The following is a 15,997-nucleotide window of genomic DNA, read 5'->3' on the forward strand; positions in this document are numbered from 1 at the left end:
CTACCCTCTGCCTTGTAGCTGAGTCAAGAGGGGCACAGGAGATTAGCAAGCACACAGTTGTGCACATTTAAGAGACCTATAATTCTGATACACACAAAGAATATCCCAAGGCATACCCGTCCCATGTCCTGATTTATGTGTGTGTGTGTGGATACCCAGAGGTCCTAGGAGACCCCCAGACTCAGTTATCCTTCTCTTCTCCTCTCTGTCAACATTTAATTAGACACCCCCGCCCCTCCATCTGTGATCATCATTTCTACTTTCGATTTTGTTTATTTTAAAAGCTACACCATAGTTTCATTTTTCTTTCCTCTGAAAAGCTGATTAGGACAGCTGACTAAGTCTCTGTTTCTCGGCTGTGGACAGCTCACACCTGTCTGGTTGACACTGTCTGTTCTCAGCTTTCAGAAGCACCAGGCTCATTCACACAAGGACAGCCAGCCTCAACCTAGTTCCCCCCACAGGACCATCCAGTGTTCCCTGAGTCTTCTGGCTCCTGGCTCAGCATGGCTGAGGCTCCTGAAGAACTGGATGAAACAGGTGTGTATTTTCCTCTTCCCAGGGATGGCAGGTGTTCTGGTGGGCCTTGCTTTCTGTCTTAACAGCTGTTTCTAGATAAGGGACCATGACATGGCGGCTCTGCCCCAGGGGCCTTGCACTGACAGGCTTTACAAAGGGTTGCAGTGCTGCCTGTGCTTTGTACACAAAATCTCATAATCTAGAGGCGACATGACTCATGACTCATGTGGCAGGGTGCAATGAGGGTCTGAACATGCCTTCACACATAACCAGGAAAGCATCTTTGATAAGACTTGCCTGTGGGTATGCACCTCTCTCTTGCCCCAGAAGACAATTTCCTCCTTCTGGAAAAAGGAGATTAAATTCTGGGTTTGCCACCATTGGCTTGTGGGCGTGTGTGTGTGTGTGTGTGTGTGTGTGTGTGTGTGTGTGTTTTGTTTGTTTGTTTGTTTGATTTGCTTTGTTCTCTTCAGCTCCTATTATCCTAGCCACTTTCTAGGAACCAGCTGCTATTCAGTTGGTGAAACTGAGCACAGGACAGTCACATAACTAACAGGTGGCACAGCTGGGGCTCATGCGAGGAAACCTGCTGGCAGAGGACAAAAAGAGGAAGAGGGTACCAGCAAGGTGTGGCTGAGGATCCCCAAGGTCCTGTGGCAAGGCCACAGGGGCCCTGAGGCAGGATTCAGATCATTTCTTTCCTTACCTCTTAGCCAGGCCCTGTGTCCCCTGCCCTCATACCTGGGCCTCCGTTCTCTTTTCAAACTCCGTTTCTTCTTTGTGGTCAGGAGAGTGGTGACTGTGTCGTGAAGTTCCCCTGGACAGAAACATGGGGACTCCTATAAACAAGGCAATGTCAGTCTGTAATAGGCTGAAAGGGGACCCTCCCCTCCCTTCCCCTCCATCCACACACCTCACTGCTGTGGGTAAAATCTGCTAGGTGGAGGGTGGGAACAGGGTGCTAGGGTTGTGGCTGCATTTCCCTGTGCCAGGCACAAAGACACCACTCCACCCACAAGGGCAGTGCCCAGCTGTCAGCTAGATGGCCCCTTCCCCCTGCATTGCCATCTGGGAACCAGACACACCTATCAGGCACAATATCTGGCCAGCCTGTGTGGACCTCAGTTCTTGTAAGAAAGGCCTTGCTTTGCATTTCTACTCTTTGGAGTTCTTGGAGGAAGATGTTCCACCTCAAATTTCTCCAGCCCAGGTCACTGTGTGTGTGTGTGTGTGTGTATGTGTGTGTTTACGTGTACATGAACATGCATGTGTGCATGCATGCCTGTATGTGCTTGTGTGTGCCACTCTTTTTAAAATTTACATCTTTATTTTAGTTATTATTGGATAAAAACAGAGAGAAATTTGGAGTCAGGCGGTAGCTCAGCGGGTTAAGTGCATGTGACGCAAAGTGCAAGGACTGGCATAAGAATCCTGGTTCAAGCCCCCAGCTCCACACCTGCAGGGGAGTCGCTTCAGCAGGTCTGCAGGTGTCTATCTTTCTCTCCCCCTCTCTGCATTCCCCTTTTCTCTCCATTTCTCTCTGTCCTATCCAATAATGATGATATCAACAACAATAATAATAATAACTACAACAACAATAAAAAACAACAAGGGCAACAAAATGGAAAATAAATAAATAAAATATGTTTTAAAAAAAAGAAACAGAGAGAAATTGAGAGAGGAGGGGGCTACAGAGAGGGAAAGAGACAGAAAACACCTGAAGTCCTGCTTCACCTCTTCTGAAACTTTCCCCCTGCAGGTGGAGACCAGGGACTTGAACCTGGGTCATTGCACATTGTAATGTGTGTGGTTAGCTAGGTGCACCACCACCCAGCCCTGTGTGTTCCACATCTAGCCTATGCGTGTGGGGGGCAGGGCAGGGTCATTTGGAGAGTTCCTCTCTGAGGCTGTGAGGTCTTGCCTGGGATCAGTTAACTCAGGAGAGGAAGAAGAGGCCCAGGAAGAGCTTCCCAGTCCTGTCTGGGTCACCTGGGCTGACAGCTGTCCTAGTGGTGGGCAAATCCCTCCCTCACTCTCTCACCTCCTCATACATTCATTCCAACACCATCTCCTGAGTTTCCTAAGTACTCACAACATGCCTGTCAGGGGGCAGGATCACTGCAGCAGGGGGACATTCTGCAAGGAAGTCTAACACAGCAGTAGCCCCCTCATCCGGAGGACTTCCAAGATGGTTTCCCAAAGGACTTGTCAACTGATCCAGACCTGGAGGTCATGTGGGCAGCAGGTGAAGGGAGAGAGGGAAGAGTGCTCCTGAAACCAGGTACAGCACAGGCCAAGGCCAGGAGGGGGCTGGAGGGGCGTGGCTGGGTCACTCACAGGGTCAGCCAGCTGTGAGTAGAAGGTGTCCAGAAGAAACCTGTCCAGAGAAGATGCAATGTCTCTTATCAGGAGACAATGATGAGGAGCAGGGAGGTGACGGTGGAGAAAAGGGCCACTCCAGAGAATAATTATTCCCAGGGCCCCAAGACAGACATGTCTGTTAGGTTTTTGCTATGAACAGATGACAGCAATGCCCATGGCATGGGTAGCAGGCAGGGAAAGGACTGAGTCTGGAGTTGCCTCCCCTGCCACTACCCTCTTCTCCCACCAGCCCCCTCCATGCTCCTGTTTTGAGCTCATTTGATAGCTAGCAGAGCCTCCTGCTTGCTCAGGAGACAGTGCTCACACCAGCAGGACACAGAAGGGCCTACACCATGTCTGCCCAGCCCCGGACCCCCTCACTGATCAGAGATGGCATTAAAGGTTGTCAGGGTCTCTGCCCTTTGAATCCTGTCTCGTGGGCTCTTTGGCCCCTCAGCCTCCAGCCCAGGCTCCTGGAGGGGGAGCCCATTTCACTCCCTGTCCCTTTTTTGCACCCCCAGGTATTGAGCAGAGGATTGTGCAGATGTTGAAGGACAAAGGCTCCCCAGTGAAGACTCACCAGTTGGCCAAGGATCTCAATGTCCACAAGAAGACACTCAACCAGGTCCTCTATCGGATGCAGAAGAGGTCCAGAGTCACCCTTGTGGCCCCTGCCACATGGTGCTTGGCCAAAGATGGCACCCTAGATGTTGCTCCAGGAGCACGAACCCCACCCAGCCAGGGTAAACCTCCGGGGGGGGGGGGGTGGCGGGGACCGAACACTCGAACACTAGTTTTGACAAACCAGGATTCAGGCTGGGGTTCCAGTGCATGTCCTTCTGGGGAGGGAGATATCCCCTTGCTGAGCTTCAGTGTCCTCACATCAGCAGAGATAGTTGCAGGGGGCTGGGAAAGGATTAGATGCAAATGGCTCCACCTTGTTAGTGCTCAGCAAAAATGACAAGAGGAAAACAATATCAATAATGATATTACAATAATGATCGTAATAGAAACAGTAGAAGAAGCTAGTCTTCCTTTCTGGTGTTATTTTGGTCATTGCTGGGACTTCACTGTTCCTGGTTGACTTTCTCAGATAGAAAGAGACAGAGAGAATAGCTACCTGGAAGAGGAGACACCGTGATCGTGAAGGTGGTCTTCTCAGGACAAGGCTTATCCATTGCATTCCAGATGTGCTGACACCTGTGATTTCCCCAAATGTGGGAAACATAACAGCATAATTTGTGGGAAACTCAATAGCATAATAAATGCATTTGTACACTCCCTCGGTGAAAGAGAGAAAGAAAGAAAGAAAGAAAGAGAAAGAAAGAAAGGAAGGAAGGAAGGAAGAGAAAGAGGGAGGAAGAGGGGGGGAAACAAAGGGAGAAGGGGAAAGACACTACAACTTCCCCCAGTGCAGCAGAGGCCAGACTTGAACTTGGGTCTTGTGCATGGCAAGACAAGCACCCTCCCAAGTGAGTGATCTTGCTGAGACTCTTCTAGTTTTCTAGCATCAGTCAGTAGTTTAAGACACACTAGTGTCCTCAGGGTTTACCCACAGGACAAGTCACCCCCAGAGGCTGGTAAGTGGCTGACTTCTGCCTTTCGTAGAAAAGGAAGTGGAACCCCAGAGAGGTGAGTTAACAGCAAAGCCACATGACAGGGGAGGCGAAGGGGCAGCTAGCAGCTAGGATGTGAGTGGGGTGCATGCTGGGGAGTGGCAGGGCCTTGTTTCCTTCCTGTTTCTCCACCTGACCCATCTTCCCTTTGCAGATCTGAGGCGCCAGCACAATGCCCTGGCAACCCCAGGAAGGTGTGGGCTTCTGCTCAGCGAACTGCGTGAGTATCCTCGTGTCCTCTCAGCTCTCGGGACCAGGGACCCTTCACTCCTGCCCCTTTAATGTTCCCTGGCCACTGCTTCCAGGGCCAGGCTCCACCCCTAAGAACTTCCTACACAGTGTTCATAGGGAAAACTTTACTCTCAGTGGAAGGCCTGCACCACGGAGACAACACTGTTCTCACCCCTTAGGTGACACTGGTCATGTCACTTTCTGGAGCACTTCATGTCCCTCCCCCGCCCTCAGAACCAAGGTGGCACTTTTTTCTTGGGAAACATTTAATTTATTACTAAAGTTAAAACAGTTGGACAGTTAAACAACACTCTAACATCAGTTATGCCGACCTAAAACTATAATTCAGGCAAGTACTTATATTTATCCTACATATATGTATTTAATTTTTTGTTAGTGATTTAATAATGATGAACAAGATTGTAAGAAAACAGGGGTACAATCCATACAGTTCCCACCACCAGAGTCCTATGTCCTGTCTCCTCCCTGGGAAGTTTCCTTATTCTTTTTTTTAAAAAATATTTTATTGGGAGTCGGGCTGTAGCGCAGCGGGTTGAGCGCAGGTGGCGCAAAGCACAAGGACCGGCATAAGGATCCCGGTTCGAACCCCGGCTCCCCACCTGCAGGGGAGTCACTTCACAGGCGGTGAAGCAGGTCTGCAGGTGTCTATCTTTCTCTCCTCCTCTCTGTCTTCCCCTCCTCTCTCCATTTCTCTCTGTCCTATCCAACAACGACAATAACAATAATAACTACAACAATAAAACAACAAGGGCAACAAAAGGGAATACATAATAAAATAAATATTTTAAAAAATTTAAAAAATATTTTATTTATTTATTTACCTTTTTGTTGCCCTTGTTGCTTTTATAATTGTTGTGGTTATTATTATTGTTGTTATTGATGCCGTTGTTGCTGGATAGGACAGAAAGAAATAGAGAGAGGAGGGGAAGACAGGGAAGGGGAGAGAAAGATAGACACCTGCAGACCTGCTTCACTCCCTTGCAGGTGGAGAGCTGGGTGTTCGAACCGGGATCCTTGCACTTTGCTCCACATGCACTTAACCCACTGCCCTACCACCCGACCCCCAGAAGCTTCCTTATTCCTTATCCTTCTGGAAGTATGGACCAGAATTCTTTATGGGGTGCAGAAGGTGGAAGGTCTGGCTTCTCTAATTGTTTCTTCATTGGACATGGATGTTGTTGGCAGGTCAATCCATACTCCCAGCTTGTTTCTATCTTTTCCTAGCGGAGTAGGGCTCTGAAAAGGTGGGGTTCCAGGACACACTGAATTCCAGGGAATTTAGAATGGTGTCATAGTAGCATCTGCAGCAAAGCTGAAAGGCAGTAAGATATAAAGCTGGACAAATTGTTTGATAAACAGGAGCCCAAGGGTAGGAGTAGAGCAAATGAAACTAGGGATCTTTGAGTGGGAAGAAGCTAGGAAGTCTATTTTAGGTATGTTCGAAGGGGCCCATGACTTTAGTAATTTTTTGCCTGAGCCTGATAGCTAACATGTAGGTGGACTAAAAGTATTGTCTGGGAAGATGGTGACAGAGTTTAGAAATGGAAGAGAAAGTTGGATTCGGGCAGAAAGTAGCTCCCAAATATGAGGAAAGTATATAAATACCATTGACTGTTAACCTCATCTATCTGACTTAGGGCCCAAATATGTTCATATTTAGCACAGGAGCCTTTGTTACCTCTGAGTCCCTGTTAATCTGAGCTCAGTGTCTCTATCAGTCTGAGCTTGAAGTCCATGGTCACAGCTAGGAACATTCCAGCCTGCATTCATTTCAGGAACAGTCTTCCTTGAGTGGCAAAGTTAACCCAGCCTCCCTTTGGAGAGTGGGGCAGTCCCTACCACTGTTGCTCTACATTAAGGGCAAGGTCCTGGAGAGGCCCACAAAAGGGCTTATGATGACATTCCTGATGGAAGTGGCCAGTGATGGTGGAGAGAAGGATCTAGTAGAGGTCTAGGCCCCAAGATGCACTATTGGGCACATTTCACAGGTGGAGAAACAAGGCAGCAAGGGACTACACTGGTGTGAGGTTGCTCAGCTAGTAAACCACGCAGTAGATAAAAACCTGGTTTAGGGGGCTGTTAATAACCTTCTCTCTCCTGCTCCCCAGAGGAGAAGATCTACAGGTTCCTGGAAAATGGTGGACCCCATAAGGCTCTCCACATTGCACAGGCCTTGGGGATGAAGACAGAGAAAGAGGTTAACCCACACTTGTATGCACTGAAGGCAAAGCACCTTCTAGACTTAGACCAGAGGTCACATTTATGGGAGATTTATCGGCCAGGTAAGCATCACCTGCTGGACATTCCCGGATTAGGGCAGAGGGCTGCCAGAAAAAGGCCAGACACCTGACACTTGGCCCTAGTTGGGTGCCATGCTTCTCCAAGCCCTTCCAGAAATTTACAATGGTCTTGCTGACTGGCCACTGAACTGGGGCTCTGGGAGGGAGGGCCATGCTTGTGGAGATACTGGGGGTGGGGGTCTTCCTGGAGGCATGGCCCACTTCTGTTATCATAAGGAATAAGAGCTGAAAGGAAAGGGGCTACCTTCACTGTACCCTGAATTACAGGACTCAGTTTGAGTTTGCCCATGGTTTCTTATAAGCGTTTTGCCCAATTTGGAGTTTTGGAATGGCTGAAGTCAGTGTTGGGGAGATAGCCCAGCCTGCTTTTAAAGCACATGACTTCCATGTCTGAGGTCCTAAAGAGCCCAAGTTCAATCACAGGAACCACCTTATGCTAGAGCTTTGGTCTCTCTCTCTCTCTCTTTCTTTCTCTTTCTCTCTCTCTCTTCTCTCACTCTCCCCTCTCTCTCTCTGTTTAATAGTAAAAAAAAAAAATATTTAAATAAGTAGATGGCTGGAAGAGATGGCCAGGCTGGGCTCAGAAGCCTTCAGGGTGGGGTCCTGATGCCACCTTACCCATGAGGTGCAGCAGACATGAGTCTAGAACTTTTAGGGGTCCCACAGTAACATTCTCATACCTTTTAACATTAGAAAGTTTAAAAATGAACATTACAATCATAACGATAATTTGTAATGACTCCAGCCTTGATTCCATGTAGCCTGATCCCAATAGAGCCAAAAAAACAACATTGTAAAGTTTGCGTTCATGGAGGAAGGGACGCATGATGGAACAAGAGCTTCCGGTTTGTGATGGGGGTGTGGCCCACATGCAGGGTCAGAAGAGCCCTGGGCAGGTGTTCACCCTAGCAGGTCTCAGCATTCTGGGAACGAATGTGGGACAGAAATTGGATTTTATCTTTAATTTATTATTATTATTATTATTACTATTTTGTTGTCACTGGGACTTCACCATTTGGGGCTGACTTTTCAAGATATAAAGAGGGTGACAGAAAGGGAGCAAGAACACAGCATCAAAATTTCCCTCAGTGCTGTAGTACTTTCATGTGGTGTATCAGGGCCTCAAACTTGGGTTGAGTATCTAGCAAAGTAGGCACCATTTCAGGGTCTCATCAGCCCTGGAAGTTCAGTACGACACACTAATGGTACAAATGCAGATTCTCCCCCTAGCTCCTTATCACCCAACTTTATCAAGTGTCAAGTATGCTTAGTTTGTCCATGCATTGAAGCACTTAGATGTTGCAGAGTGAGAATCCAAATTCTCCAAAAACACTGTGTGAGTTAAATAAAATGAGTCTGGTGGTCAGAAACAGGTTAGGATCAATCAGTCATCTTGTGGTCATCACCATGGAGAGAGAGATCATGGGGCTCATGCCAGAGTTTTGGTACTTTAGAGGGAGGGCAGGGTGGTGGTAGTGGTGGGGGTAAGTGGGGAACAGTGAAGCTTCTGAGACCCTCTTAAGAGACACAGGAAGGGTGAGCTGCCTTGGAGATGTCCATGCAAGGTGGTATTTGTTATACAGGTTCCCCATTTAGATGCACTCACTCAGCACCCCCAAGGTGGGCACTGTGAACCTGTGTTTCCACAAGCTACCCCCCCCCAGAAGAGCTAGGCTCTGCCAACTGTAACCCCCAATCTCTACACGGGTACAGAGGGGCCAGAGTGGGACATTATTTTTGCAGAAGGTTCTGGAGGAAGAAATCAGTGTGCCACCATTATTTACCAGCAAAATCCAGTCAACATGATCAACCAGTCTGGACCACACAGCCACATTTCCATCGAGAACTCTGCAGACATCCAGATTGGACACGGGAATGTCATGGTGACACAGACAGCCTGCGGGGTCAGCGGTAAGTGCTCTGAGAGACTAGACCAGATCCCCATGCTCACCTTCTCCATCAGGGTGGGGGCAGAGGTGGAGGGGATTCGGGCCTCAGAGGAGGTGGGGCAGCATTCAGATCTCCAAAGTCTTGCTTATGCAAACTGAGTTGCTTATGCAGTGACACCCTACTCTTGAGGAAACATGATTTGGTCAGTGTGCTCTTGCTCTGTGCTGGACACTTTTGAGAGAGGACAGTGTCACCTCTCTAGCCTGGAGCCAATGAGCGGAACACCAGCCCGAGTTAGGTTGCTTCCTGGACTGCAGGAGATCCCTTGGTCTCCCCAGCTGTAAAGTAGAGAACTTTCCTCTAGACTGTAGATCAGTGTCTTCCCCAACTTGAACCCTCTGAGCCTTCCCTATGTGGACCACTATGAGCTCTGATTACTTAATGTTGTTCAATGCTCTACCTTCTTATTCTACTCAGATTTATTTTAATTAAGGAGATTTATCTCTCTCTCTCTCTCTTTCATTCATTCATTCATTCTTTGCTTCCAGGGTTATTGCTGGAGCTCCGTGCCTGCACTATAAATCCACTGCTCCTGAAGGCCACTTTTTCCTTTTGTTGCCCTTGTTGTTGTTGTTATTATTGTTGTTATTGCCATCGTCATTGTTGGACAGGACAGAGAAAAATGAAGAGAGGAGGGAAAGACAGAGATGGGGAGAGAAAGATAGACAACTGTAGACCTGCTTCACAGCTTGTGAAGTGACCCCCCTGCAGGTGGGGGCTTAGAGCTTGAACCAGAATCCTTACGCTGGTCCTTGTGCTTCATGCCATGTGCGCTTAACCCGCTGTGCTACCACCCAACCCCGATTTATTTTAATTAAATTAAGTAAATTTATTTATTTAGTTATTGCCACCAAGGTTATTCTGAGGCTCAGTGCCCACACAAGGAATCTACTACCGGCTGTGACCATGTTTTCCTTTTGTAAAAAAATTTTTAAAAAATATTTATTTATCCCCTTTTGTTGTCCTTATTGTATTATTGTCATTGTTATTGATGTCGTCATTGTTGGATAGGACAGAGAGAAATGGAGAGAGGAGGGGAATACAGGGAGGGGGAGAGAAAGATAGACACCTATAGACCTCCTTCACCACCTGTGAAGCGACTCCCCTGCAGGTGGGGAGCTGGGGGCTCAAACCAGGATCCTTACACCTGCCTTTAAGCTTTGTGCCACGTGCACTTAACCCGCTGTATAACCACCCGCCTCCTGATTTCCTTCTTTTAAAAAAAGATATTTGATAGGACAGAGAGAAATTAAAAAATTAAAAATTACAAAATTACAAAAATTAAATATATTTTAAAAATATATTTATTCATAAAATGGAAACACTGACAAAATCATAGGATAAGAGAGGTACACCTGTAGCACTGCTTCACTGCTTAGGAAGCTTCCATCCTGCAGCTTGGGAGTGGGGCTTGAACCAGGGTCCTTGGACATGGGGATTTGTGCCAGCCCAAGATTTTATATTTATTTTATTTTCTTTATTTATTTTTTTGCCTCCAGGGTTATTGCTAGGGCTCAGTGCCTGCACTGCAAATTCACTGCTCCTGGAGGCCATTTTTCCCCATTTTTGTTGCCCTTGTTTAGCGTTGTTGTTGTTGTCATTGCTGTCATTTTTGTTGGTTAGGACAGAGAGAAATCGAGAGAGGATGGGAAGACAGAGTGGGGGAGAGAAAGATAGACACCTGCAGACCTGCTTCACCGCTTATGAAGCGACTCCCCTGCAAGTGGGGAGCCAGGGCTCGAACCAGGATCCTTACCATGGTCCTTGTGTTTTGCACCATGTGTGTTTAACCCGCTGCGCTATTGCCCACTTCCCCAAGATTTATTTTAAAGTAAACTTTTATAACACTGACTTACCCAAGGCCACAAAGTTCATCATAAAGATATATGCTCTGAAAATAAAGGAAAGTTGGAAACTATGTGTGGTGTTGAGGGACATTAAAAGTTTTCTGACGCTGGTAAAATTTACAGTTTATCATGTGTGAGGCCCTGGGTTCAAGCATCCAGCTACTGCACAGGGCAACTTCACTAGTGGTGCTAGGGTATCTCTCCTTTTCTCCCTGTCTCTCCCCTCTACATTATTTATATTTAAAACAAAAATTCTTCTGGGAGTGGTGGGATTGTGCAGGTACAAAACCGTAGTGGTAAAAGAAAAGAAAAGACTGTTGAATGTAAAACATTAATTTCTCAATAAAGAAATTTAACAAAAGAAAAGGAAAGAAAAGTTAAAGAAAAGAAAAGAAAAGAAAAAAGGGGAGTCAGGCAGTAGCGCAGCAGGTTAAGCACAGGTGGTGCAAAGCGCAAGCACTGGCATAAGGATCCCAGTTGGAGCCCCCGGCTCCCCACCTGCAGGGAGGATGCTTGACAAGCGGTGAAACAGGTCTGCAGGTGTCTATCTTTCTCTCTCCCTCTCTATCTTCCCCTCCTCTCTCCGTTTCTCTCTATCCTATCTATCAATGATGGCATCAATAATAACAATAATAAAAAGGGAAAATAAATATTAAGAAAAGAAAAGAAGAAAGGAAGGAAGGGAGAGAGGGAGGAAGAAAGGAAGGAATGGAGAAAGAGAGAAAGGAAGGAAGGAAGGAAGGAAGGAAGGAAGGAAGGAAGGAAGGAAGAGAGAAAAGAAACTGACACCAAAGTGGCCTTTCTCCTGAGGAGCCTGGAGGAGTGAGGATGCTGGGAAGCATTGGCTGGGGCTCCTGTTGGGTCTCCTGGTGGCCCTGTGAAGCCCAGGCACAGTTGTAAAGCCTCAAGCTGACTCTTGCCATGTCCTTTGCCAGGCTCTGCAGAACCCCTCCAGTTCCCCCCAATGCAGGGTGCCTCAGTTGGAGCTCTGGGAGCCCAGGACATACGCATGGATGCGTCTGTGCTCAGACGTGTGCAGCTGGGACATGCCAACGAGATGAGTGTTCACCGCACCCTGGCCCAAGATCCTGTCTGCAGCCCCTTCAATGGCCCCTCAGGTAATAAAAGCCTATGGCCACCAGCCCAACATTCCCTTTTCAACTCTTTACAGATGCTGGACTGATGACCCAAGCCATTCTTTGCCCTTCGTACTATGTACACTTAACCAAGTGTGCCACCCCCCAGCCCTGACCCCACTGCAGGTGTCTCTCTGACTCTCTCCCTCTCTACTACCCCCTCCCTCTAGATTTATAGCTGTCTATATCCAATAAATAAATAAAGGTAATACCCAAAAATTATAAAAAAAAAGAAAAAAAGACACTGAAGACTTGATCAGAGCGAGGCTCTGGCTGGCATCCCTGGCAGGGCTACAGAGAAAGATGGCGGTCCTGGCAGAGGAGTGGCCGTGCAGGGAGCTAGTGATGGGGTGGTGTGCATGGTATGGGGAAACCAGATGTAATGTCAGGGTGGAGGGCCAGGCTGGGGTTGGGGCTGGGGCCACAGGGCACCTACTCCTGCCTTCCTCCCAGCATCTCTGTCTTTGATCCTCCCACAGGCTCTGCCACCACTATGAACCCAGAGGCTTCATTCAAAATCGAAATGCCCCAAGCAGAATCCTGCTCAGGAGAGGACGTGACCCAGAGGGTCCACATCACCTCCTGCTTTGTGGAGGACTCAGTCATTGGCAACTGCAACAGGATGACTGTCAGCCCAGAGGGGGCCAAGGGGCCTGGGGCCTGCAAGGGACACCCAGAGGAGTGGGGAGAGGACACAGGTAATCCTGGGGCTCTGAAGTTCCTGTGCATGCTTGTTCATTCATTCACTCTTCCTAAGTCTCCCATCTCCCTGGACTGGGAGGCAATATGTGGTCAGCAGAGAGCTGGGGTGCGGAGGTAGACTGAGGGGGTGGAATGTCAGGTCTTTTTGGCTGAGCGACCTTCTCTCTGTGTGTTGGGCTCCCCTTCTGTTAGTAAATGTGGCTATGGCCCATATGTCCTGCGACTCTGGAGAGGTTCAGGTGAGCCCAACCTTCTGTGGACATTCAGGCAGGGAGGCATTACTCTCATGATCTCAGGCTTCCAGACAGGATATGGGGCTGGATGGCAGGTGGTCAGACACCTGCATTAGCCACAGTCTGAAATCCTGGCAGAAACCTGCCATGTGCATCTATCCTGATTCTGAAGGAGGCCTCTCCTCCCTCCTATGGCCATTCCTTGATGACCCAATGAGGGGCCTCAGGTCACCTTCAAAGAGTATGAGAAAGACCCCCTTGCTATCCTTATGTGAGTGCTGAGGTCCCTGCTTTTGGATCACAGATTCCTTTCTGTCATCAAATGAAGTCAATCCAGATGAAGCCATTCCTCATTTCTCAGAAACTTGGGAAGGGAGCGGGGGTGGGGGTGGGATCTGTGTGGCCACCCTTTGTTGCAACTCAGAACCATACAACACATAGAATTTGTTGACCTGTAGGTCTCAGGCTGGGTCAGCCAAGACTCCTCTTTCTGGACAGACACACAGCCCTCCATCTGGGAAAAAGAGTGGATCCTGAGGGGTCGGGTGGTAGCACAGCGGGTTAAGCACACATGGCGCAAAGTGCAAGGATGGGCATAAGGATCCCAGTTAGAGCCCCCAGCTCCTCACCTGCAGGGGCGTCTCTTCACGAGTGGTGAAGCAGATCTGCAGGTGTCTGTCTTTCTCTCCCCCTCTCTGTCTTCCCCTCCTCTCGATTTCTGTCTGTCCTATTCGACAACAATGACAGCAGTAACAACAATAATCACCACAACAAGGATAAAACAAAAAGGGCAACAAAAGGGGGGTGGGGGAGAGTGGATCCTGCTGGATTTGCCCTTCCCTGAGGTCTCAGCACCAAGTTATATTCTCTTAACACCCTCAGTCACACTCATGTTCCTTTTAAAAAATATTTATTTATTTATTTATTCACATTTTATTGCCCTTGTTGTTTTACTGTTGTAGTTATTATTGTTGTTGTTATTGAGGTAGTCATTGTTAGGACAGAGAGAAACGGAGAGAGGAGGGGAAGACAGAAAGGGGGAGAGAGACAGACACCTGCAGACCTGCTTCACCACTTGTGAAGCGACTCCCCTGCAGGTGGGGACCCAGGGGCTTGAACCAGGATCCTTAAGCCGGTCCTTATGCTTTGTGCCACCTGTGCTTAACCCACTGTGCTACCACCCAATTCCCCATACTCATGTTCTTACCTGACTGAAATAGGGTCTCAGCTGGAGAATTGAGGAACTGACACCTTTCCAGGATGTGACTAGTTGGGCACTACTCAAGTGTGGGACCCCCTTTTGGGGAGGCTAGCTGAGCTGGGCTATCTGTGGGCATGCTGGGAGCTCCTCCCACTTGACCTGTTATTCTCCCCCTCCAATTTCTACCCCACCTCCCCGCTGCTGTGGCCCTTTCTTAGTACAGTGAGGTGGCCATGGACCCCAGAGCTTGTGGAAAGGCAGGGCTTCTTCAAAACCTAGCTTTATAGCATAAAGACAGCAGAGTGCTGAAGTGAGTGTGAGACCTCAAATGTGGGCCCTGTGTGCTGCTGGCTGTACTTGAAACCTTCTGGAACATACCCCACCACCACCACCATCATTTCCAGGCTTACTGATTCTTCACCAGAAATAATGCTGTGGCCACTTCACTTCTTCCATCTTTTCAGATATTAGGAAGAAGTAGTTTACTTATTTATTATTCATTCACTCATTCAGATGAGGCCAGTGCTCCCATAACTATGAAATGGACCAAGACTCCATTCTGGAACTTACAGTCCAGGAAGGGATAGCTATGACTCAAAGTAATCAAGTCTCTCTCTCAAAAACAAACAAACAAACAAAAAAAGCCCAACTTGGCCCTTTTGGAATAATGAAACCTTGGGGAGGGGTGGGTGGTGCAGTCATTGAAGGTTCTAAAAGGAGGTGGCATCTGAGCCTGTTGGGTAGAGAGCCTTTGGGGAGGGGATGGGTGCAGGGCTGGGCTCTCAAGGCCAGTAGGTAAACTGGGAAGTCAGGCGTTGCCTCTGGAGTGAGCTGGGTGTAGGGGCAGGACAATGTGATGTGACATGGTAGGCAATTTAAAAACCCATCAGGGTCATTTGGGGACAAGACAAAGGACCTCTGGAAGAACTGAGAGCTATTTCAGTGGCCCAAGTGGACAAGGGAGGCCCTCAGAGGTGGGGACACTACCATCCACGTGGTAGGTCTTGGGTTCCTCATGAGCCAGTTGCTCTGGCTATTGGGCAAGTGACTCATTGGTCCCCTGTGTGTCCCCCATTCTTCCTTCTCCAGGTTCTGGCTCTGAAGCCACACAGTCCAGAGGCGAGTCCCGTCAACACAAAAGTCAAGATGCCTCCAACAATGACCTCTCCACTTTTACTGGCCATCTAGCGACTATGACTCTGGAGAGCTGGGCCCTTAATTTTGCAGAAGAAGGGTGCTGAGTGGACACTTTTATTCATCACAACTCCTTGGGCTATGGTCTTAAAGACTTTTCCAGAACTATGCCAATTCTCTGGGGAGGGGCACAGAACTTTGATTCTGTGGGTGGGGTGTAGAACTGTATACTCTTGTAATCTCATAATCTTTGTAAACTATTATTAAATTGCTAACAAAATAATTTATATAAACTCATTGGGTGACAGGTGCTAGGAAGTGGGGTCTCATTTCAGCACAAAGGGGGCTCTTTCAATATAGACTAGTCCAAATAATGTTCCAGTGTCAGGTATAAATAGATCAAGGGGCTTAGACTATATTTTTAAGACTCAGTCTCATGGAGAGCCAGGTGGTGGCACACCTGGTTGAGCACACATGTTATAATGTGCAAAGACCCAGGTTTGAGCCCTGAAGGGGGAAAGCTTTCAGAGTGGTGAAGCAGTGTTGCAGGCATCTCTCGGTCTCTCTCCCTCTCTATTGCCTCTTCCCTCTCGATTTCTGGATGTCTTTATCCAATAAGTAAAGATAATAAAAAATGTTTTTAAAAAGACTCAAGTCTCATGCTCTTGGAAGCGTTCATTGGATAAAGCATGGGACTCTCAAACAGGAGGTCCTGTGTGCCCGAGAGGTGTTCTGGCTGTGTTTTT

General features: G+C 48.1%; 1 protein-coding gene and 1 non-coding gene across 2 annotated transcripts; both read left to right on the top strand.

Annotated features, from left to right (window-relative positions):
• The first annotated feature begins 506 nt into the window (after positions 1 to 506).
• Positions 507 to 15,832, top strand: ZBP1 (Z-DNA binding protein 1). Its single transcript, XM_060201616.1, has 9 exons — positions 507 to 540; positions 3,402 to 3,623; positions 4,489 to 4,512; positions 4,651 to 4,716; positions 6,857 to 7,030; positions 8,792 to 8,959; positions 11,781 to 11,963; positions 12,461 to 12,679; positions 15,207 to 15,832. The coding sequence occupies exons 1-9, from the start codon at positions 507 to 509 to the stop codon at positions 15,356 to 15,358; spliced, it is 1,242 nt and encodes a 413-aa protein (XP_060057599.1). The 3' UTR covers positions 15,359 to 15,832.
• Positions 3,993 to 4,157, top strand: LOC132542545 (U1 spliceosomal RNA). The gene has a single exon (XR_009553548.1). It is a non-coding gene; the product is annotated as a U1 spliceosomal RNA (small nuclear RNA).
• Positions 15,833 to 15,997: the final 165 nt, after the last annotated feature.

The sequence above is a fragment of the Erinaceus europaeus genome, chromosome 1 (assembly GCF_950295315.1).
Source record: "Erinaceus europaeus chromosome 1, mEriEur2.1, whole genome shotgun sequence".
Classification (NCBI taxonomy): domain Eukaryota; kingdom Metazoa; phylum Chordata; class Mammalia; order Eulipotyphla; family Erinaceidae; genus Erinaceus; species Erinaceus europaeus.

What these genes read in the sequence shown, in the direction of transcription:
- ZBP1 (XM_060201616.1), top strand. Translation starts at nt 507, where the DNA reads ATGGCTGAGGCTCCTGAAGAACTGGATGAAACAG. An exon ending in GGAAGTGGAACCCCAGAGAG is followed by an intron (nt 4,513 to 4,650) that starts GTGAGTTAACAG and finishes TTCCCTTTGCAG; the next exon opens with ATCTGAGGCGCCAGCACAAT. An exon ending in CCCCTTCAATGGCCCCTCAG is followed by an intron (nt 11,964 to 12,460) that starts GTAATAAAAGCC and finishes ATCCTCCCACAG; the next exon opens with GCTCTGCCACCACTATGAAC.